Source organism: Drosophila takahashii, chromosome 3R (assembly GCF_030179915.1).
Source record: "Drosophila takahashii strain IR98-3 E-12201 chromosome 3R, DtakHiC1v2, whole genome shotgun sequence".
Classification (NCBI taxonomy): Eukaryota; Metazoa; Arthropoda; class Insecta; order Diptera; family Drosophilidae; genus Drosophila; species Drosophila takahashii.
Genome location: NC_091681.1, coordinates 31,064,752 through 31,084,532, shown reverse-complemented (window position 1 = coordinate 31,084,532; position 19,781 = coordinate 31,064,752). Strand labels below are relative to the sequence as shown.

Here is a 19,781-nt window from a genome sequence, read left to right as displayed (position 1 = left end):
TGTTAATGTTAACATGCATGCCTAAACATAAAAATTATAACCACATACTTGCCGGTTGGGTTTGTGCTTTTTGATTGGGACTCAGACTCGGGAGTTGGACTTGGACTTGGACATGGACACGGAGCTTGGAGTGTGAGTCGGACTTGTACTGATACCTGTACTTGTACCTGGTTAGGTCTGGTGTGAATAACCTGGCTAATGGCTGGTGCGTGCCTCCCCGATCCTCATCACCACTAACCATTGAGTCTCTCCGATTGTTCGGGTAATTAGTTGCCACGCCAAACAATTTGCAAAGAGGAAAGTAACTCTTGTTGGTTGTCACTTTGTTGCGGCATTATTGAAGGCTTAACCCCATTAGCTGAATTGGCGCACTTGCCAATCGGCTGCAGAGATCGAAAAGAGAAAAAAGCCGGAGAAACAGGTAGAAAGAAGACAAGGGCCAGAAGAAGCCCAACTTTCTGCGCAGAACAGTGATCAAAACTTTTACCCAGCGCCAGAAAAATAAAAAAAGCCGAAGACAACATCAAACAACAAAAGAAAACAAAGTCGGACAATGTAAACTCATTCACGAAGCTGGATGGCTCTTTCTCCAGAGAAGAGAGCATCTGCATCTCGGGGGCAGGTCTCGAATTTTTAGTACCTCAGCGGTTTTTAGATCCATTCAGATGCAGAGAAAGAAACGTGGGGATCACAAATGATTAGGTGAAGTTTAGAGGCTAAGATCACATTGTCTGTAAAAAAAAATATCGAAATCATTTATTTTATTTCAAAATCGCAGAAATAAAATCTTTTTAAAAGTACTCTATATTTTCGTAGATGAAATGTTTTAGACAAACTTTCTTATTTATAGGTTTTATTCTTTGTAATTCGGCTAAATAAAGTACCTAAGCTAAAAGAATGACTGTTTTGACCAGCTAACGAGGTAAGCTTACGAGGTCCACATCACTTTTTAATAAATAAAAAACAAAGTAATTTTTGAACATTTTTTAAATTTTTTTCAAAAATTAAAATTTATAGGTTTGAATGCAAATCGGTTAGGAATTTTATTACGAGTTCAGAGCAGTATGATATTTTACATTTGGAACATTTTTAGCATTGTGTCGTACAAAATACTGATGTTTTTTGTTCAGAACAACATTTTCTTCTAAAGAAAGCCACATAGTTCTTGTGCCACATATAAGATCTAACTACCATTAGATCTTTTTTGATCCCATTTCTTGCTGTGCATTTGGGGCAAACCAGTTTCACCTGCAGAGCGGCTCCGCAGAGAGCTTGGCCCAAAAGGCGAAGCCTAGTCAGCTCGGTTTTCGACCAGCTTCAGTTGAGTTGCGGCGCTTCGATGGATCGGACTTGGCGGAAGTGAGAAAAAAGCGGGCCTATATATTTAGACCGATTCGATTCGATACGATCCGGATTCCGATTCCGATTCGATCTTAACCGTTTTGGAGAACCGGCGGTGGTGGAGTGGAGAACGCGGAACGCTGCGAAATTGTTACCGCTGCGCATGCGCAGACAGGCCGTACTTGTTGTTGCGCTATCTCGGCTTAATTACTAACGCCCCCCCTGGAAACCCGCCCCTTGAAGTGCCCCCTTTGAGTTGTTTGTCTGCATTTTTCAACAACGGTGCGCGGTGTGCAAGTGTGAGTGCCGAGTGTTAGAGGCCATCTCTCTGGGAAAACATTCTTCCCGAGCGAAGCTTTCTTTTTGTGTATAACAAAAGAGAACTAGGCGCAAAAAAATCAGAAAAAACAAACGTAAACATAGCCAACTTGTGCAATCCAGCGACAAAAACAAAAGACCCGCGAAGTTTTGTGGTTCCCAGGCAACAAAAATAAAGTGCAATTTACAAGCAGCGCCCCGAAAAATGTAAGCCAAAAGTATAAATCACAAAAATCATAATGAAACAGGTTACGAGAAAAGAAGGAAAAAAACCGAGATGTGTGATTAACATATTTCCCATCAAAGCGTTTTACACGCAATGCAAAGTGTAGCTGTATCTGTTACCTCTCGGGTATCTCAACAGGTATCTGTATCTGTATCTGCGTATCTGTGAAACAAGAAGTGGATCCAATCGAGTCCCATACCCATCCCATCCCATTTTCAACCCATTCCATGTGGCAATGCAACCTTGAGGCTGTCCACCATATCGAATCGCGCATATCGCCCATGCATTTCAATGAGCAAAAGATCGCTTTTCGGGGAGATTTTCGATTTTCGGTTTTCTGTTTTCGAAACCCCGCGAGTCGTTTTTATGGACTTAATAAATTTACATACTTTGAATCTCCGCTTGTTTGTTTGTCTGGCTGTGTGGATATCTACGATCGTTCAGCAAACAGGGGCGCAAATAAAAAGACTGGCCAAATACCAAATACCTTCCATGTTTCGGACCCATGGACCGCAGAGTAAATAGCACAAATAACGCGAAACCAAAAATAATGCAAATAGAAATACGGCCAGACGTAAATGTATTTTTTTTTATGTTTGTTGTTGCTGTCAGTGCGCATTAAAAACAGTAACCAATGAACACGGCCAACAAAAAACGAACAACAACAACCACCGCCGACCACCGTACTACCAATAACGGTACAGCTAATGCGAGAGTGAGAACCAAGAATTCAGAATTCAAAATCCAGGTCCCAAGTGCCAGAGCCACAAGAGATCATGGCTCAACGAATCGCTCATGCGCCGCCGAAGGCGTTTTATATAATAGTCTTACAGTGGATCTTATCGAAAAAAAAAACCAAAAAGTCAGCATGATAAAATGTATTCGAGATTTTTCAGGAGAACCAATATATCACTTATCAGAATTTCGGAATCATCACTAACGGATTAATGAATTAGCTTATATATTTAGAGTTACTACTCTAACGATAATAATTATTATCTTTGAGAACCGAAAATTTAATACAAATCAAAAACTCTATAGCGAAATGTCTTTAGAAAACCTTTCCAGTTATTATGGCCAACTAGTTTATGCACATTCATGGCTAATTCATTCATAAAATTTACATTTTTTGTAAGAGGTTTCTGTTTAACACAGATAAGTTAGAGTTCTGCACGCAAAACTTTATTATAATGTCAAAGAGAAAACGAACATAGGTTTTACGTTTAAAAACATGATTTAAACTTTTAAGAAAGTATAAATAAAATTGTAATATAAAAATACTTTTTAAAACAGTTTAACTTATTGTGTTACGAATAATAAATATGATGTTTATAAAAGTTGTCCAAAGAATATTTCATATAAGAAATATAGGTTTCTAAATAATTCCCACATTGTTTGGAGCTGAAAGGGTTTCATTTACAAGCATAAATTGGAATTTTGCTAATTAAAACTACAGCTAAAGAGGCGAATTACAAAGATCTATTCACCTTTAACGCGAACTAAGGTTTTGAAGGGTTACTTTTGGCACAGACCTGTCATATTTCTGATTAAATTGTAGAGTTTTTAAAGCCACCAAAAGTGATACCAAAAAAAACCGAGAGCTAATACCCGTTTCGTGTTTATAGAGAAGATATTTCCGTGACACCTCTGATAGTTAGAATGAATGAATAAGACGACAACAAATGCCTTCAATATGTCAGCATTACCAAAATTACTCATACCACTCGTAGGCAGCCTCACTCACTGCTCTTTGTTGGCCAGCTCGCTTGATTATAGCCTTCATTTTATTCTTTTTTTTCCTTTCTTTCGATCGGACCTTGGTGTCGACCATTGTTGTTGTCGTTTTTGTTGGCCACAAGTATGCGGCTAAAACCGAAATAGACGGAGACATCGGTATGCAAATCAAATGTTCTAAGCGAATACGGCGATAATGGGTAAATGACCAAATACGATACGGAATACTGAACACAGATCTCTCTTCTCGAAACGAGTTTCAAACAGCAAGACCTAAAAAAAATCAGATGATAATAGTGACAATTTATTTCTCAATTGCAGCGAAATGGAAGCTTGGAAAAAGCTGACAAATGGAGGGCGTTTTCTACTCGTACTCCTGATCTGCATCTCCCATTCGACCACCCAAATCTCCGCCTGGCGCCCCTGCCCAGAGCTCAGTCCCGCCCTCCGTCTTCCATGCAGGTAAGCCATACTATGTGCACAATCATACTACACCATACCTATACTATACCCATGCCATTCCAATATCTTGACCACCATGGCAAAAGCGACAGCGAATTTCCGCTGTCGGTTGGGTATTATTTTAATATCACAAAATTACCGCCAACTGCAATTTCATTTGGCTTTGTTTTTCTCTGTAATCACCTCTCATGGACTGACGACAATTACAGGTGCAATGTGGTTCCGTTTGCGGCGACTGGTCAACTGGGAGCCGTGGCCATGGACTGCGATCGTGTTGTCTTCCACGGCGATGCCCCGCAACTGCCTTATGGAGCGCCCATCGTGGCGTATACGCAACGTCATAGTGGCCAACAGGTGCTGCCCGCCCAGGTGAGTTGGGTGTTGCAATATGCCAGAGATAAACCACACTGAGATCGGGGGATTTCGACATCTTTTGATGATCTCACAGGCCCAATAAACGATTCGGAATGGGGGTCAATCAGATCTTATTTCTTATTGATTTGATGCGCAATAGTTATTGATTTTAATCTTAAATCTGCTTGAAAAGTTTTAGATTTCTTAAAAAAAAGTATATTTAAAGCATCATTGTATATGAATAACCAAGAAAAATAAACCACTTATTCATATATTTTTTATATATTCTTCAACCACAGACTTTTGGCCAGCTAAAACTAACCATTGAGGAGCTGGATCTGTCGTACAATCTCATCCGAAGGATTCCGGAAAAGGCATTCGATGGTCTCAAGGATTCGCTGAATGAACTGCGACTGGCGAATAATTTATTGGGCGATAATCTCAATCCCATCTTTTCCACCGCCGAATTGCATGTGCTGAAGAACCTGAGGATCTTGGATCTGTCCGGAAATAAGATCAAGCTGATCGAAGAGGGTCTTCTCAAGGGCTGTGTGGATCTGAAGGAATTCTACATCGATCGCAACAGCTTAACGGCAGTGCCCACCAACTCTCTAAATGGACCAAGTGCTTTGAGACACCTTTCGCTGCGACAGAACCAGATTGGTAAGTCAGATTGGGTAGTTAAGATAATGTAGGGTAAAATACTGGGTGTGCAATTGAAACCGCAACTGGTGTAATTAAGAACAAACCCACAAATCACAGTCGTTAAGAAAACAATTATTTTTCGTTCTAAAAAAAAAAATTAGATTATAAAGAACCTTGAATTAAATCAAGGCTTTAAAATAGTAATATCTTGAAATCTCTTCAGGTTCACTCCTTCCGGACTCCTTTAATGCCCAGCGTCAGTTGGAGATCATTGATCTGCGACATAATGTCATCCGCAGCATCGATAGTCAGGCCTTCAAGGGTCTGCAGAAGATCAGGGAAATCAAGTTGGCCGGAAATCGTATCAGTAATCTTAACAGTGATGTCTTTGAAAAACTGCAATCGCTGCAAAAGTTAGATCTTTCCGAGAACTTCTTCAATCAGTTTCCCACGGTGGCACTGGCGGCGGTTCCCGGAGTTAAGCACCTAAATCTGTCCTCAAACATGCTGCAGGTATGATCTATTTTATAATATCATCATAAGATATTTTATTTTAATTTCTTTTGCCACAGCAATTGGACTACAGTCACATGCAGGTGGTTAGGTCTTTGGAAAGCCTGGACATCAGTCGTAATACCATAACCAGCATTACGCCAGGAACCTTCCGGGAAATGGGTGCTCTTAAGTACCTGGACCTCAGCTTGAACTCCTTGAGAACGGTAAGTAATACTAAATGGAGTCCCTTAAAGATTCTAACAACACTTCCTCGATAGATTGAAGACGATGCCTTGGAGGGATTGGACAGCCTGCAGACCCTGATCATCAAGGACAACAATATCCTCTTGGTGCCCGGTAGTGCTCTAGGTCGTCTGCCCCAGTTGACAACCCTTCAGTTGGATTTTAATCGAGTAGCTGCCCTGTCTTCAGAGATTCTGGGATCTCTTCAGGCGGGAGATATAACTACCCTTACCTTGTCGAGGAATGTGATTAGGGAACTTCCCCCTGGAAGCTTCCAGATGTTTAGCAGTCTTCATACCTTGGATCTCTCTGGAAATTCCTTGGCTTTGATTAACGCAGATACCTTTGCGGGATTGGAGAGCACTTTGATGGCCCTGAAGCTATCGCAAAACAGGCTAACAGGTCTGGGAGGAGCTCCTTGGGTTTTACCTGAGTTAAGGAGTCTAGACCTGAGTGGCAATACGTTGACGGAGTTGCCCAGTAACATTTTCGAGGAACTGGAGAATCTGCAATCCCTCAACCTGAGTGGCAATCACTTGACCCCACTGACCGGAGCCCTCTTTAAACCCTTGGATCGCCTGCAGGTCATCGATCTAAGTCACTGTAGCATTCGCCAGATAAGCGGAGATCTCCTCGCAGGATTGCAGGATCTGAAGCACATTTACCTTAATGACAACCAGCTGCAGGAGCTCCAGGATGGTAGCTTCGTCAATCTCTGGAACATCAGCTCCATTGATCTTTCCAACAATCGCATTGGATCCATTCGTTCCGGCGCCTTTGTCAATGTGATGAAGTTGCAGAAGCTGAATCTTCGTGGCAATCAATTGTCTGCCTTCAAGGGAGAATATTTCAATACGGGCACGGGAATCGAGGAGTTGGATATATCGGATAACCAGTTGAGCTACCTGTTTCCCTCCTCCTTCAGAATTCATCCGAGATTGAGGGAAATACGAGCGGCTAATAATAAGTTCTCCTTTTTCCCGGCGGAACTCATTTCCTCTCTGCAATATCTGGAGCACATTGATCTCTCCAATAACCAATTGAAAACCATCGAGGAACTGGACTTTGCCAGATTGCCCCGTCTTCGGGTTCTCCTGGTGGCCAATAACCAGTTGGATATGGTCAGTGAGATGGCCTTCCACAACTCCACTCAGTTGCAGATTTTGGACTTGGCCTACAATAACCTGGATCGCATTGGCGAGAGAACCTTTGAGGGTTTGGTGAGATTGGAACAGCTCAATCTGGAGGGCAATAGGTTATCGGAACTCTCGGATGGCGTCTTTGAGCGCTCCAAGCTCCAGATGCTGGAGAATATCAACATGGCTAGAAATCGCTTTGAATACGCTCCTCTGAATGCCCTGCAAAGACAGTTCTTCTTTGTTTCTTCCGTGGATTTGAGTTACAATAAGATTAAGGAACTACCCGGAGATGATAGCATCATGGTGAACATCAAGAGGATCGATCTATCCTTTAACCCACTGAGTCCTAAGGCCGTGCACAATGTTCTGAATGAACCCAAGACAGTAAGGGAACTTAGTTTGGCAGGAACGGGTATTGATCAGCTGGAACTCCTGGAGACTCCCTTCCTGCAGTTCCTCAACCTCTCCCATAATAAACTGAAGAATGTCAAGCCAGAGGTCTTCCAAAGGGTTACTCTTCTGGAAACTCTGGATCTCTCCAGCAATGAATTGGAATCTCTAGAGGATCTCTCCATGGCTTGGCCTCAGCTGCAAGTGCTCCAGACCCTGGATGTATCCAACAACAGCTTTGAGATCGTCTCGCAGTCCAACTTTGGTAAGCTGGAGATGCTGCGATCGCTGCGCTTGAGCCACCTGCCCCAGTGCACCAGGATCGAGAAGAACGCCTTCAAACAGCTGCCCAATCTGGTCAATTTGGAGGCCTATGATCTGCCCCTGCTTGGCTACCTGGATCTGCAGGGCATCCTGGAACTGCTGCCCGGTTTGGAGGCTCTGGACATTGAAGTCAAGGACTCCAGCATAGGCAGTGAGCAGATCCAACCGCTGAAGCATCCGCGTCTCAGGAGTTTGGGCATCCGGGGAGAAAGACTAAAGAGTATATCCTCGGGAACTTTGGCGGGTCTGAAGAGCAGTGAACTGAGTGTCCAGCTGAGGAACACATCCCTGAGTGCCCTGCCGCCAGCTCTGCTGTTCCCGGTGCCCCGATCCTCGCACCTCAACCTGGATGTGGAGGGATCCAAGATCACAGTGCTGGTGCCGCAGTTCCTCAACGCTCTGGAAGATCGTCGAGCTAGTCTGCAGCTCCAGGGATTAGCTAGCAATCCCATAGTCTGCGATTGCAATGCTAGAGCTTTGAGGAGATGGCTTCCTAGCTCCGGAATGCCGGATGTCACCTGTGCCTCCCCTCCGTATTTGCTCAACCGGAAACTCATTGAAGTTGGGGATGATGAACTCACCTGCGATGCCCGCCGAATGACTTCCTCCACCGCTAGACCCACTGCCCCGGTGCCGCATCTCCTCAAGACCTCCAGCCAGCTGGTCACGCGGAGTAGCTCCACCACCGAGGAGCCGCTGATCATCTGGAGCCTCGAACCCACCCAGCCGCCGAGTCTGAAGAAGATCAAGACCAAGGCTCCGCTGATGAAGGCCCAATCCCCGATTATCAGCAACGATGATACTTTGATTATAGGAATTGTGGGAGGTGTGGTGGCCTTCATAGCCATCCTCATCATCATCATCTGCATCATCAGGCTGCGGATGAGCAATGTGGAGTACCAGCAGAATGCGGCGATGATTGGAATCCCGGCGGGCATGCAGATGGGTGCCCACAATGCGGCATATAGCTACAAGAATGGAGCGGGAGCAGCTCTGTATGCGGTGCCTCCCTACCAGGCCAGCTATGCCACGCTGCCGCACAAGGCGGCCTCCATCCACCACCAGTCCAGCCAGAATCTCTCCCAGCGTCAGCAGCGGGAGCAGCAGCAGCAGCAGCAACAACAGGTGGCTGCTGCAGCGGCTGCCTACTCGACCATGTCCCGCATGTCTTACTTCAGCGGAGCGGGCGGCGGCGGAGGAGGCGGAGGAGCCGGCGGAAATGGAAATGGAAATCTTGGCGATGGAGCCGAGAGCCTAACGCATCACCAGCATCAGCCCTATATCATATACTCGGATGACAAGGCCTACAGATAAGCCGAGATCCAAGGCATCTTCATCTTTCCTCCTCCATTCTGTCCATTTCAATCTCTATCGCAGTCAGTCAGTCAGGCGCATCGCCGCTAAACAGGTTCTACATTATATCGCCGCTATCAGCCAACGTTGTATATAGACTTAAACACTCTAACTGTAACCCTAACTATGTATATCTATGTCTAACCATAATTAAGTGCAAGCAAATCGCTTATGCGGAATAAACAAATCTAGAATAATACACATTTCGAGTTTTTTTTCCGGAAAAACCTTAAAAGTATTTGAACAGCTGTCTATCAGGTGTGTTTATCCAATTCTTTTTACCTGGTTCCACTATCAAGCTATAAGTTTGTCTCATAGGAAACTAAATATAACTTCTGTATGACTGATAAACAATTCTGAGCAAATGCTTAAGCTTTTTGATATGTTCACCTTGAGCAAAAATATCACAACAGCCATTGCCTTTTGTGATTTGTATCTTTCCTACCTGCAAAAGCAATTCATTACCTTATCTTCATTTGAATTGTCTATACATTTTACATGTGTGCTTATCACCTAGCTCTTTAAATAATAAGAAACCCTTCCTTTACTTATCAAACTAAACTTATTGTTATCTTAACCAATATAAGTACATTATTATTGGCTTCCCTTGATAAAATTGAACCAACAGACAACTTCGATTTGAGCGTTTTTAATACAATAAATTTATCATACAAGATAATTTCATAAAAATGTACATGTGTATAAATATGCTATGTATATATGTATGCAACTTCAAGATCGCTATTCACAGTCTTTGTATTCCAAATCTTTTCACTGAATAACAACAACAAAACCAGTTATCATTCCACTTTAAATGCTGTTTTTTCAAATGCACAAAACTTCAACTTAAACCAAAAACTAATCAATACAAACAGACTTTGTGTGAAATGCAGGCTTTTAACTAAGTAGTAACCACGATTATTAACAGCAACAACTGTCGATTGAGCAACATGGGGCAATACGAAGAAAAAAACAAATCACTTTGGCAATTGGAGAGCGGAAGGAAGGCTCCATGTTTAGATTTAAGTAGTTATCCAGCTAGGCCATTTGAGAGTACGAGGTATACAGCTTGTAGTTGCGACGTCGGTAGTAGATCATGAGGCCATAGCTGGCGAAAAGCAGAGCGATGACGATTAAAATGAGTATGCCTGATGGAAGAGAAAGATTAGGCTTTAATTCCATTAGAACGCAATTACCCCATATATTGACTCACCCGTCGCCGCGCCCAAATTGGCCTCCTCATAAGTCATCATCATTGTGGAGCGCTTGCACTCACGCTCCCAATCCACGGGCAGCACGTCCTGATAAAGGCTAACGAGTTTCGTTAGCGGACACGAAGGTCCACAGCCTGGTATGTCCAGAGGCAGCGGTTCAGCGGTGGTGTTCTTGTAGAAAATGGACACCAGCGGCGTGTTGCTCTCATCCAGACGCATCTCCAGCATGATGCACGCCGTGTAGGGAGGACTGTGCAGCTGTGAAATCAACAAATATATCTTTAAACCCTTTTTCAATTACTTATTAGTATAAACTCTTACCTCAAACAATTTAAGAGCATTCAAAACACTGGCTACGGTGGTATCGTGGGCACTATAGACCCACATGGAACGATCTGGATCTAGGCGACCGGTGGATTTCTCTTTGAAACGCTGGAAGATGTCCTTCAGCAAGGGACCCGCCTTCAATCTGGCCAGTTTTCGCGTATAAGAGCTAATGGCAAAGGCAAAATTGGCTATATACGTGAGCTCCTCCTTTCCATAAACCTTTTCGGTCCATTTCGGCAGTGTCATGTTGTATAAATTCTCAATAAACAGGGTATTATTCAAATACTGGGCATCCACGAAGGTCTTGACAGAGCGACCGCCCTTTTCGCTTAGGTACGCAAACAGATCATGGTGTTTTTCGGTCATGGCCCTGAACTCTGGCGAGGATTCCAGCGAGGCCAGCTCGTAATCGTAGGCGGGGCAGGGAGCCTTGGCCGCGAGTATAGGATCCTCCTTCTCGGGCACCGTGTGAATGGGTATGGGTTGCCATTTGATGTCCGTGTTCCAGATATCCTCACCTTGTGGCTCGTAGAGACCAGCCAAATTGGACTGGGCACTCATGAGGGTGCGATCCACATCGGTGGACTGGACAAAGATGTCCTCGTTGGAGTAGAGAGAGGGCAGGAGAGTAGAGTAGCGATTCCTCAGCCATTTGCCAAGGTCGTAGTGCTCCTGCTTGCCCAGCTGTGCGATAAAAAGGGGGATTTAGACTGGGTTTTATCTAGGTTTCATTCACTTACATTGGTCAACTGACCCCAGCCGGTGGACCAGAACTTCCTGTCGCCCCAGGGATCCGTGGGATATGGATCCACGGGCGTTCTGTCGCCGTGGCGATATATCTGCAAAGCATAGACGCCGATTAAACGCGGTGCTCCACCACCAACTCAAGCGACTCGCTTACCACATGCACGAACTTCAGTTGGCCTGGCAATGTGACCAAGACGTCTGCTGGCTGACCTTCGGCATTAGCATGGCCATTAAAAGCATTAACCAACCCGAAAGAGAGCACACATAGCAGGCAGATCCAGAGGAGGCAGCGCTGGCGGTGTTGGTTCCACATTTTCAGAGCCAAACTCGTTAAAAGTGAACCACAGCGACTGCGGGAAAACATATGTATGGATTATGGGTTACAGTTAACGGGGGGGTCTACGGGGCTATCGGAGCTATCTAGTACCCTTACCTCAACCGTATAACTGGCGATCTGGTCGTGCGTCGTTTGCATATATACACCTGGCAGGCTGAAGTTTGGAAAACTCGGTTTTTCTTGTTTATAAATTTTTGGGAACAAGTTTTGATAACCCCCAACACACAAAGCTTTGTTCCCACCGATAACCGATTAATCGCCCCCGAGCAACCCTAAACCGTAACTGTAACTCCTTGGCGGGAAGTTTGAAAATTAAAAACGCACAATTGGTATTTATGATTGTATTGATTGACTCGTATCTCGTATTTAGTTGCACACAAGTAATATGATTATTTAAGTATTGCATAAATATCGAAACAATCTTAACTACGAATAACAAATATACTGTTGATGTTGGTTCTTAAGAGTACACGGCTATAGGACAAATTAAAAGAATAGTCGGCTAAACTAAAAGATTCTGCGCGCGAAACAATGGAAAACAAAATTCGGCTATTACATTTATGAAATTGGAGTACACGGAGGACTGGCAAACATCGTTGTGGCGTTGCACTTGCTTAAAATCTTCTATTACCGCCCATATTTGGTCCGGGTCTAGGTCCGCTGAAGCTGAAAAAATAGTTTATTGCAGATTACTGGGGATTATATTGGGAGATTATGGCTCTACCCACCGGTTTCTTTGGCCTGGCGCTCCGCCTCCGCTGCCCAAAGGCGGGAACTCCGAGTGATATGCATTCATGCCATTCTGATTGTGATTTTTTCCACCGCGTTTGTTGGGGCCACCTTGTTGGCTATTGGATTCGTGGCTGCTGCCGCGTCTAAAGCCTCCGCCTCCGCCTCCTCCTCCTCCCCCATTGAAGAACCCACGTCCTCCTGGTGGATTGCCCCTGTTTGGTAACAAAACAAAGTTGTAAGTAATATAAAAGACAGTCTAATATACAACTTACCCATTGCCAAAGCGCCCAAAGCCCATCTGCTGCTGCTGATGCTCCACGGGCAGCGCAAAGCCTCGGCGATCCTGTCGCACATGGTTGGTTCCAGCTCCTCCGCCGCCCCGCTGATTCAGGGATCCTCCTCCTGCTCCGGAGCTGCCCCCATGGAAGTCATTATTACTACCGCCACCGCCTCCTTGATAGTTACTGGTTGGACTGTTCTTAAAGTTCCTCCGCCCAGCCTGAGATCCATTGTTGTCCCGCTGCTGAAACCTATTGCCGCCAAAGCGACCTCCTCCTGCGCTCCCCTCGTTGTTGCCGCGGCCTGCAAATTTGTTTCTAAATCCCTGGCCCTGATTGGAAGATTCATTGTTGTGTGTTGCTGCTGCTGGCGGTGGTGGTGGTGCTCCTCCCTTGGAGTAGGGAGCACTGCGCTGTTGTCTGTAGTTGGACTCGTTCCGCACGGGTCCAAATTTGTTTCCCGAGGCATTGGAATATCTGCCGCCGCCGCCGCCTCCTGTTTCCTCCCGGAAATTCCTCTTGAATTGATTGCCCGATTCCGAGCTGCCACCTTGACCTGGTACATGGAGGATTGAGACTGTAGATTAAGCATCTCTGGGGAGTTTAATAGCCTACTCTCTGACTGCCTGCGACCGGGATTGTCACCGGAACTCGCATTTCTCGGTCCCGGGTACTTTGGCCTGCCCGCCTCCACCACGATGGGCTGGCCCTTGAAGACGGTGCCGTTGAGGGCGGCTATGGCCGCATCCGCCATGTCCGTGGTCTCCAAATGGACGAAGGCGCAGCGGTTCATCACATCGCATTCGCAGACATTGCCGTAGTTACTGAACAGGCGACGCAGTTCGTCCGGCTTGCAGCGCGGCAGGCTGCCGACGAACACCTTGGCGGTCTGCATGGATAAAGCTTGGATTACTCCGGATTACTCTGGACAATCCTCCGGCGGTGGCGGCATCTTCAACGCTTACGTACAGTAGACATGTATTTATTTTTCTCTACAATTTTTCGCCTTTTTTCTTCTTCTTCTTCTTGATAGTCCACCTGACCAGTGCACATCTCTAGCTGGCAATCGGTATCGAACTGGGCTATCGATATCGATAGACCCAAGCCTTGGCTGTTGTTTACAATTTAAATAATTTGAAATAAATTAAGTTTTTTCACCCGCCTTCACTGAAATGTGGCCTCCCGGGAGCGAGGATAGCTACGCTGGGAGCCTGGACTACGGAAAGAACGTGGTGAACATCCTGCCCAGCGTGGAGATGATGGTGAGCTTCAATGGCGACATGATGCGCTCCAATAAGCGGGCTTGTTTACTGTACGCCGAGCGAATGGATTTCAAGGAGCTGCTGGTGAGTAAATCTAGCCAGGATCTAGCAAGGATCTGAAGTGACTCTTTTGTCCTCTAGCAACTCCGTTTGGCTGAGAAATCCGATCAGCGGCGCATGTACATCACCACCGTGGACAGCGCCTCCTTCCAGGAGCTCAAACAGGATCAGTCGCTGAATGTGACCTTCTCCGGCTTCATGGACAATGTGGTGCGCATGCTGAAGGACTGCCAGTCGGGCAAGCTGGAGCTCCATCTGTCTGGCAGGGATCAGAACTCATCCGCAAGCGACTACCATCTGCAGTTTGTGGAAATAAGGTCCTTCAAGAACCTGGTTCACCTCAGCCTGCCCTGCCGTTCTGCTCCGCTGAACACCGTGCTATTCTACATAAATCGCATGCTAGATGCCTCGCACAAAAAGCAATTTATGCTCGAGCAGAATATCCAGCAGATGCAGGTGGAAATGAACGCGCAACGTTCGCACACGGAGAAATTGGGCTCGGAAAACATGCAACTCAGGGAAGCCATAGACCAAAACACTCGCATTTTGGAGGAAAAGCATTCCGCCGAGATTCAGCAGTACCACGAGAAGCTGGCCAAGGCGAACGAGCAGCGCAGCAATGAGCTGGAGAGGAATCGCAGGGCGATATCTAACTTACAGGCGCAATTGGATAAGGCTTCGCTGGAGAAAGGAGACCTAAAATCAGCCCAAGAGCAAGCGGAGAAACGATGTCAAACGCTGGCCGAGGAGTTATCCTGTTGCAAGTCACGAGTGTGCACCTTAAAGGAGCAGAATGACAAACTGCAAGGGGAACTGGCCAATGGCAGAAAGCAGGAACGCAAGTTGGAGTACAAGATCGAGGATCTCAAGCAGCACACGGCCGAACTGCAGGAGCATATACAAAAGGGCAATAAGGAGAAGGTAAGTTTGGTGAGGAATTCCAAGAAATAACACTAAATCATTGATATTTTCTAGGCCAACATATCCGCTGAACTGGAGGCGGAGAAGAAGATCTTGCACACCAAACGCCAGGCCTTGGAAATGGCCTCCGAGGAAATCTCCAAGGCCAACCAGATAATCCTCAAGCAGAGCCAGGAGCTGCTCAACCACAAGAAGACCATTGCCTGGCGCACTGAGGTGGCTCTGCAGCAGGAGAAGGCCGTGCAGGCCAAGGAGAGTCTGCTGAACCTGCGCGAGGATGAACTGCGCGAGGCACGAATAACCATTGAAAAGCTACGCGAGGAAATCCCGCAGCAATTGCAATCCATGCGAAACTTTGCCCAGGGATTGGAGCAAAAGTATTCCAAACGTGGGTGATCAATCATATAATATGTTATTTATGTTTCCTTAATTATTCGCAACTCATTTCAGAGATCCTCATCTTGAAAGAAAGGCTATCCATTCCCACTGGCAAGGAAAATCGCCGATAGTTTAGCTTATTGTTAATGCATTTCTGTTTTTCTTTTTTGTACCAGTTCAGTAAAGTTCTCTAGTCATAATCCTCCTGCACTGTTTCACCCGCGTGGGCAGTGGCCACATTGACCGCCTGGCTAATGTCCTCGATCTGATTTAGTTTCAGCCGCTCCCGGATGAGTTCTGCAATTGCCTTTTGGGTGCGTCGCTCCAGTCGCTCCAACTTCTTGCTGGCATCCCGCTTGAGATCCCAGTCGGGCTTCCTTGGCGCCAGGTTGGTTATATCTATCTCGTCGATCACCATGGGCTGCTGCAGGAGGCTCAGTTGGTCCTCCACAGCGGCTTCTATGTTCCCCGTGGGCTCCTGGCTCAGAACTTCGCCGGTGGTGTTCTCATTCTGCGGTTTGTAGCTCCGAAAGATGGGTCTTTAGATGGTAAAAACAGAGCTTTATAGGGATTTAATATATAATAATTGTAAACCACTTACTTGGGTAACTTTTCATTGGATTCGGACGAGTCTCCTCCTTTATTCTGCGCTTGTTCCCGCAGTTTTTGCAGGCGCTCCTTGCGCTTCAGAGAGGCTTCGGTCAGCTTGCCCACGCCGTTGTTTTCCATGATGCCCATATGAAGTTTGGACGGAAAATATCTTATATTTAATGAGATATTCCGGTTTCTTTAAAATTTCAACCGATGCGATCCGCGTTTGTTATTGTTTTGATGATGGTTTAGCCACATCGATATACAATCGATATCTATAGCATTCGTCACTAGCTTAAAAGCTGGACTAAAATTTTATTAATTAATTTCTTTTAAATCAAATTAATCTTCTCTTCTATAAGTACATAATTATCTAATTATCTTTTTTTATATTATAAAATATTAAACTTTAATTTTGTAATTAAAATTGAAGCTAGAAATTTGACAATATATCAAAAAGCCATACATATTTTTTTTAAATTTGACACTTTAGAAATTAAGCAATAGTTCCTTAAATAAATTTAATAATTATTTTAATTAATAAATAATATTAGTGACAAATGCCGTCTTCGTTTTCATGACAAACCCGAAACGGTCCCACCAAAAACCCCCTCCAACTATCGATTAATCGATAGCGCCCAAGATGGATACACAGCGTTTGTTTTTACGCGAGGGGGAGGAAAATCTGCTGTACTTTTGTGCAATTTAAACAAACCAAATAGGCATTGCAGCCGATGGAAGTGGACTCTGCATCTCTCCAGCAGCACTAGGCATCCCCTCCAGCCCGATGCAGGCAGTGCGGGCCAGTCAGTAGGCCGGGAGAGCAATCGACAGCGACATCGACATCTTTCAACCGCAGATTCGCAGCTGCTGCTGTTTTGGAGTAGAGTGGCTAAAATAAACCAGAGCACTCAGATCCCGATCCCCGCCGACTATCCGACCACTCGAGCCTCGAGGTAACTTCTGTGGTCTATTAATATTAGTTGGCCGGCTAATCCCGCTCCCCATCTCCGTTCCCTTTGTTTCTTTTAGAGCAGCAGCCCCATTGTTCGGAGATCGCCCGGCCAGATCCCGCGCAGCGTTCTAAAAATGGAGTGGACGCGCGAGAAGACCCTGCTGCTGATCGCTGAGTACCGCAGCCGCCGCGGCCTGTGGGACATGACGTGCGACGAGTACCGGAAGAAGGACGTCAAGCAGCGGCTCTTGAACGAAGTCAGCCAGGTGCTGGGCGGGAATATACCCGTCAACGAGCTGGAGAAGAAGTTCCACACGCTGCGCACGCAGTACCATCGCGAGATCAGTCGCATGAAGCGCAAGGAGCCCTACAACTCCAAGTGGTTTGGCTTCAAGAACCTGGTCTTTCTCAGCTCCCCCTACGCCTGCCGCTCCACCAAGGGTCGCCTGAAGACCGATCTGCAGGGCGACGAGCGCAAGTTTGCCCTGGGCGAGGTCTCCGCCGATCAACACAGCGATAGCAGCACCAATCCGGCCAACCAAAGTAGTAGTAATACCAACATGAACGAGGATTATCTACGCAAGAGCCACGCCAGCAGTCGGGCCCAGGAGCTGGAGAAGCTGATCGAGGAGACAACCAAAGACGTGGACGACATCGATGAGCCGGAGGAGCTGGAGGAGGGCGAGGTCAAGCCGAAGCAGCAATCTAAAGAACTAAGCGTGCGCTTTGTGAGTCTCGCCGAGCCGGAGGAGACGGAGAATCCGCTGGAGAATCACCACCACCAGACGCTGATAGACCTGCACCACCACCATCACCCGGAGGCCGTGAGCTTTCAGGCCAACGAGAGCGGCGAGCTGCACTACCAGTCAACTCCAGCACAGCCCACGCGAATCATCAAGATCCAGCGAAGGGAGACGGCTGGCGGGCAGGATGATAGCTACTTCGAGGAGCACACACAACTCCATCCGCCGGCGGTGAAGCGTATGTACTACGAGGCCAGTCCAGCAAACACCTCCATTCTTTCGCCGGCACTGGAGGCCACTGCAAATGGCACAACCACTTCTTCAGCCGGTGGCATAACCATGAGTAATCTGCGGCTGCCCAAGGTGAACACGCCGCCGAAACCGGCACAAGCCATCCCCAGTCCTCCTCCGCCTCCTCCGTCTGCCACCATTGTCAGCCTGCCGGCGGCGCGCGATGAGTTCGCCACGTACGGAGAGTATGTGGCCAACGAGATGCGCGCCATCAGCAATCGGGAGGTGCTCGTCGCCCTGAAACATCGCATCAACACGGCCATCTTCGAGGCCAACATGGCCGAGATATCCCCGAAATAGATTGATTAACTACAACTTTAGGTTTAAGGCTGAAAATGTAAAATGTAATGTGTCCTCTTGTCTTTTTGTCTTGTGTGTTTTTCTGTAGGTCGCGTCCCCTTGTCACTTGCATTCTCGTTTCAATTTGTACATTTAACGTATGTATGTGTATGTAACGATTTAAATACTTAAGCCAAATATAAAATTTAGTGGAATTACAAAATAAGTAGGCCTCTTTCAGTTTGTTTCGAGTTATTTGAAAGGAAATTTATTAAATAGTTGTAAATAGTTCAAAATGCAGAACCCCATTTGCGAGCCCTTCACAAGTTGGCCAGTTAAATTCGACATTAACCAGTTGATTAAGGAGTTCCAGCCGGAGGAGAAGGGTCGCGAGGTGGACGAGGATAAGTCGCCAAGGGATTTCGTCAATCTGCCCGACCACAATTGGGTTGTCCTGCCCAGTTTTAAGTACCAGTTGGAGCATCTAACTCCCTATCTCTCCACTCGCCTGAACAAATACATGCGATGTCGTTTTCGGAGGTTTCTGGACCATGTGCCAAGCAGCTATGTAAACATCACCTTATATGGGTCCAATATTAGCAAGTAAGATTTTTAAAAGCAATTTCTTCTTTTCTTCTTTGTAAATCCTTTATTTTAGCATGCCCAAGCCAAGGCGAAAGAGTCTGAATGGTCAGTTTTATGGGGTGGATAACAAACTGGCTCCAGTTCCTGCCGTTGCAGATCCCCGATCTCCAACACATCGAAAATAGTGGGATTTACCTCTAATATTTTTCAACAAAATTAAAAACAGTCAACCTTTTAGATAGAAAAAAGTCAAAAAAATCATAAATTAACATTTTAAATCACTGGTAGTTTAAATAAAATTAAATCTCAAGTGTTTCCGGAAATTGTAGCGGATCTTCGAACCGCGACTGGTAATAGGTTTTAGGTGTAACACTGTACATATATGATTTTATTTGTTTAACGCTGAAGTCATGATATACTAGAGGCAAGGCTAGTGGTAAAAACTGCTATTTTTAGTCTAATTGTAAACCCTTGTTGATTAGATTCCGTAAGAAACAAAATATTTGGTTGATTTCGTGCCTTTTATTGAGAAAACTACATTATTTCTACAATTGCGATATCTGGGTCTGAAGGATAATGGGCCCCAAGAGCCATATTAATTTTATAACAATCTTAAATTTGTTAACTTGTTTATTTATTTATTCCCATGCGCATGATTTATATTTTTTTCGCGACTAAGATTTCTAGAGTAATTAGTTTTTGAGGCAAAGCTTTAAAAACTGATATCCTTGTATTTCGGGGCTCAATCGAGTTAAGCTCTCCGTGTTGAAAGTTTCTTTATAAAAATGTCTCTTTATTTTAAATTGTTCGTTACGATTGTAATTCTTACCATTGTTGGGAATTTAGCAGCTGATATTCCCAATTGTGACTATTTCGATACCGTGGATATTTCTGATTTGAAGAGAGTCAACGATTCGTACATCTATCAGGGCATCGAAATTTCTTCTAACCTTACTGCGGAGTATAATTACCGAAAGTTAAGAGATGGATTCTCAGAGCCTGTGAAAACTCACCTTAGAGCCTGTGTCTGTGAAGTGATGCCGTGTGTCCGAATCTG

General features: G+C 45.5%; 7 protein-coding genes across 10 annotated transcripts; 4 read left to right on the top strand and 3 right to left on the bottom strand.

Annotated features, from left to right (window-relative positions):
- Positions 1-1,325: 1,325 nt before the first annotated feature.
- LOC108065347 (chaoptin) lies at positions 1,326-9,223 on the top strand. Its single transcript, XM_017153292.3, has 7 exons — positions 1,326-1,866; positions 3,941-4,081; positions 4,291-4,450; positions 4,735-5,098; positions 5,304-5,593; positions 5,653-5,799; positions 5,854-9,223. The coding sequence occupies exons 2-7, from the start codon at positions 3,945-3,947 to the stop codon at positions 8,983-8,985; spliced, it is 4,230 nt and encodes a 1,409-aa protein (XP_017008781.2). The 5' UTR covers positions 1,326-1,866; positions 3,941-3,944; the 3' UTR covers positions 8,986-9,223.
- Positions 9,224-9,657: 434 nt separating this feature from the next.
- Positions 9,658-11,898, bottom strand: Acph-1 (Acid phosphatase 1). Of its 2 annotated transcripts, XM_017153296.3 has the most exons (6): positions 11,746-11,898; positions 11,467-11,662; positions 11,306-11,404; positions 10,560-11,249; positions 10,238-10,496; positions 9,658-10,172 (listed from the first exon to the last, which is right to left on the bottom strand). In XM_017153296.3, the coding sequence occupies exons 2-6, from the start codon at positions 11,623-11,625 to the stop codon at positions 10,063-10,065; spliced, it is 1,317 nt and encodes a 438-aa protein (XP_017008785.2). In that variant the 5' UTR covers positions 11,626-11,662; positions 11,746-11,898; the 3' UTR covers positions 9,658-10,062. The 2 variants fall into 2 exon arrangements, with proteins under 2 accessions (XP_017008785.2, XP_017008784.2); XM_017153295.3 differs by lacking the exon at positions 11,746-11,898 and having other exon boundaries at positions 11,467-11,676.
- Positions 11,899-11,975: 77 nt separating this feature from the next.
- LOC108065350 (keratin, type I cytoskeletal 9) lies at positions 11,976-13,717 on the bottom strand. The gene is made up of 5 exons (XM_070216143.1): positions 13,629-13,717; positions 13,275-13,548; positions 12,654-13,215; positions 12,378-12,593; positions 11,976-12,315 (listed from the first exon to the last, which is right to left on the bottom strand). Exons 1-5 carry the CDS (start codon positions 13,710-13,712, stop codon positions 12,264-12,266), a joined length of 1,188 nt encoding a protein of 395 aa, XP_070072244.1. The 5' UTR covers positions 13,713-13,717; the 3' UTR covers positions 11,976-12,263.
- Positions 13,706-15,480, top strand: Sas-6 (Spindle assembly abnormal 6). The gene is made up of 4 exons (XM_017153294.3): positions 13,706-14,005; positions 14,063-14,902; positions 14,957-15,290; positions 15,353-15,480. Exons 1-4 carry the CDS (start codon positions 13,832-13,834, stop codon positions 15,409-15,411), a joined length of 1,407 nt encoding a protein of 468 aa, XP_017008783.2. The 5' UTR covers positions 13,706-13,831; the 3' UTR covers positions 15,412-15,480.
- On the bottom strand, positions 15,471-16,114 carry LOC108065351 (coiled-coil domain-containing protein 12). The gene is made up of 2 exons (XM_017153298.3): positions 15,882-16,114; positions 15,471-15,819 (listed from the first exon to the last, which is right to left on the bottom strand). The coding sequence occupies exons 1-2, from the start codon at positions 16,016-16,018 to the stop codon at positions 15,471-15,473; spliced, it is 486 nt and encodes a 161-aa protein (XP_017008787.2). The 5' UTR covers positions 16,019-16,114.
- Positions 16,115-16,685: 571 nt separating this feature from the next.
- Positions 16,686-18,362, top strand: LOC108065380 (uncharacterized). Of its 3 annotated transcripts, none has more exons than XM_070217087.1 (2): positions 16,686-16,821; positions 16,910-18,362. In XM_070217087.1, exon 2 carries the CDS (start codon positions 16,961-16,963, stop codon positions 18,158-18,160), a length of 1,200 nt encoding a protein of 399 aa, XP_070073188.1. In that variant the 5' UTR covers positions 16,686-16,821; positions 16,910-16,960; the 3' UTR covers positions 18,161-18,362. The 3 variants fall into 3 exon arrangements, with proteins under 3 accessions (XP_070073188.1, XP_070073186.1, XP_070073187.1); XM_070217085.1 differs by having other exon boundaries at positions 16,688-16,827; positions 16,904-18,362; XM_070217086.1 differs by having other exon boundaries at positions 16,695-16,827; positions 16,909-18,362.
- Positions 18,363-18,365: 3 nt separating this feature from the next.
- Positions 18,366-19,039, top strand: LOC108065383 (uncharacterized). Its single transcript, XM_017153367.3, has 2 exons — positions 18,366-18,742; positions 18,798-19,039. The coding sequence occupies exons 1-2, from the start codon at positions 18,435-18,437 to the stop codon at positions 18,907-18,909; spliced, it is 420 nt and encodes a 139-aa protein (XP_017008856.2). The 5' UTR covers positions 18,366-18,434; the 3' UTR covers positions 18,910-19,039.
- Positions 19,040-19,781: the final 742 nt, after the last annotated feature.

What these genes read in the sequence shown, in the direction of transcription:
- Acph-1 (XM_017153295.3), bottom strand. Translation starts at nt 11,676, where the DNA reads ATGTTTTCCCGCAGTCGCTGTGGTTCACTTTTAACGAGTTTGGCTCTG. An exon ending in GCTGGGGTCAGTTGACCAAT is followed by an intron (nt 11,250 to 11,305) that starts GTAAGTGAATGA and finishes TTTATCGCACAG; the next exon opens with CTGGGCAAGCAGGAGCACTA. An exon ending in ATGCTCTTAAATTGTTTGAG is followed by an intron (nt 10,497 to 10,559) that starts GTAAGAGTTTAT and finishes TTGATTTCACAG; the next exon opens with CTGCACAGTCCTCCCTACAC.
- Sas-6 (XM_017153294.3), top strand. Translation starts at nt 13,832, where the DNA reads ATGTGGCCTCCCGGGAGCGAGGATAGCTACGCTGGGAGCCTGGACTAC. An exon ending in TGGATTTCAAGGAGCTGCTG is followed by an intron (nt 14,006 to 14,062) that starts GTGAGTAAATCT and finishes TTTGTCCTCTAG; the next exon opens with CAACTCCGTTTGGCTGAGAA. An exon ending in GGAGCAAAAGTATTCCAAAC is followed by an intron (nt 15,291 to 15,352) that starts GTGGGTGATCAA and finishes AACTCATTTCAG; the next exon opens with AGATCCTCATCTTGAAAGAA.
- LOC108065350 (XM_070216143.1), bottom strand. Translation starts at nt 13,712, where the DNA reads ATGTGCACTGGTCAGGTGGACTATCAAGAAGAAGAAGAAGAAAAAAGG. An exon ending in TTTGGGCGCTTTGGCAATGG is followed by an intron (nt 12,594 to 12,653) that starts GTAAGTTGTATA and finishes GTTACCAAACAG; the next exon opens with GGGCAATCCACCAGGAGGAC. An exon ending in GCGCCAGGCCAAAGAAACCG is followed by an intron (nt 12,316 to 12,377) that starts GTGGGTAGAGCC and finishes CTATTTTTTCAG; the next exon opens with CTTCAGCGGACCTAGACCCG.
- LOC108065351 (XM_017153298.3), bottom strand. Translation starts at nt 16,018, where the DNA reads ATGGGCATCATGGAAAACAACGGCGTGGGCAAGCTGACCGAAGCCTCT. An exon ending in TCCAATGAAAAGTTACCCAA is followed by an intron (nt 15,820 to 15,881) that starts GTAAGTGGTTTA and finishes TACCATCTAAAG; the next exon opens with ACCCATCTTTCGGAGCTACA.
- LOC108065383 (XM_017153367.3), top strand. Translation starts at nt 18,435, where the DNA reads ATGCAGAACCCCATTTGCGAGCCCTTCACAAGTTGGCCAGTTAAATTC. An exon ending in TATGGGTCCAATATTAGCAA is followed by an intron (nt 18,743 to 18,797) that starts GTAAGATTTTTA and finishes CCTTTATTTTAG; the next exon opens with CATGCCCAAGCCAAGGCGAA.
- LOC108065380 (XM_070217087.1), top strand. Translation starts at nt 16,961, where the DNA reads ATGGAGTGGACGCGCGAGAAGACCCTGCTGCTGATCGCTGAGTACCGC.
- LOC108065347 (XM_017153292.3), top strand. Translation starts at nt 3,945, where the DNA reads ATGGAAGCTTGGAAAAAGCTGACAAATGGAGGGCGTTTTCTACTCGTA. An exon ending in GCCCTCCGTCTTCCATGCAG is followed by an intron (nt 4,082 to 4,290) that starts GTAAGCCATACT and finishes CGACAATTACAG; the next exon opens with GTGCAATGTGGTTCCGTTTG. An exon ending in AACAGGTGCTGCCCGCCCAG is followed by an intron (nt 4,451 to 4,734) that starts GTGAGTTGGGTG and finishes CTTCAACCACAG; the next exon opens with ACTTTTGGCCAGCTAAAACT.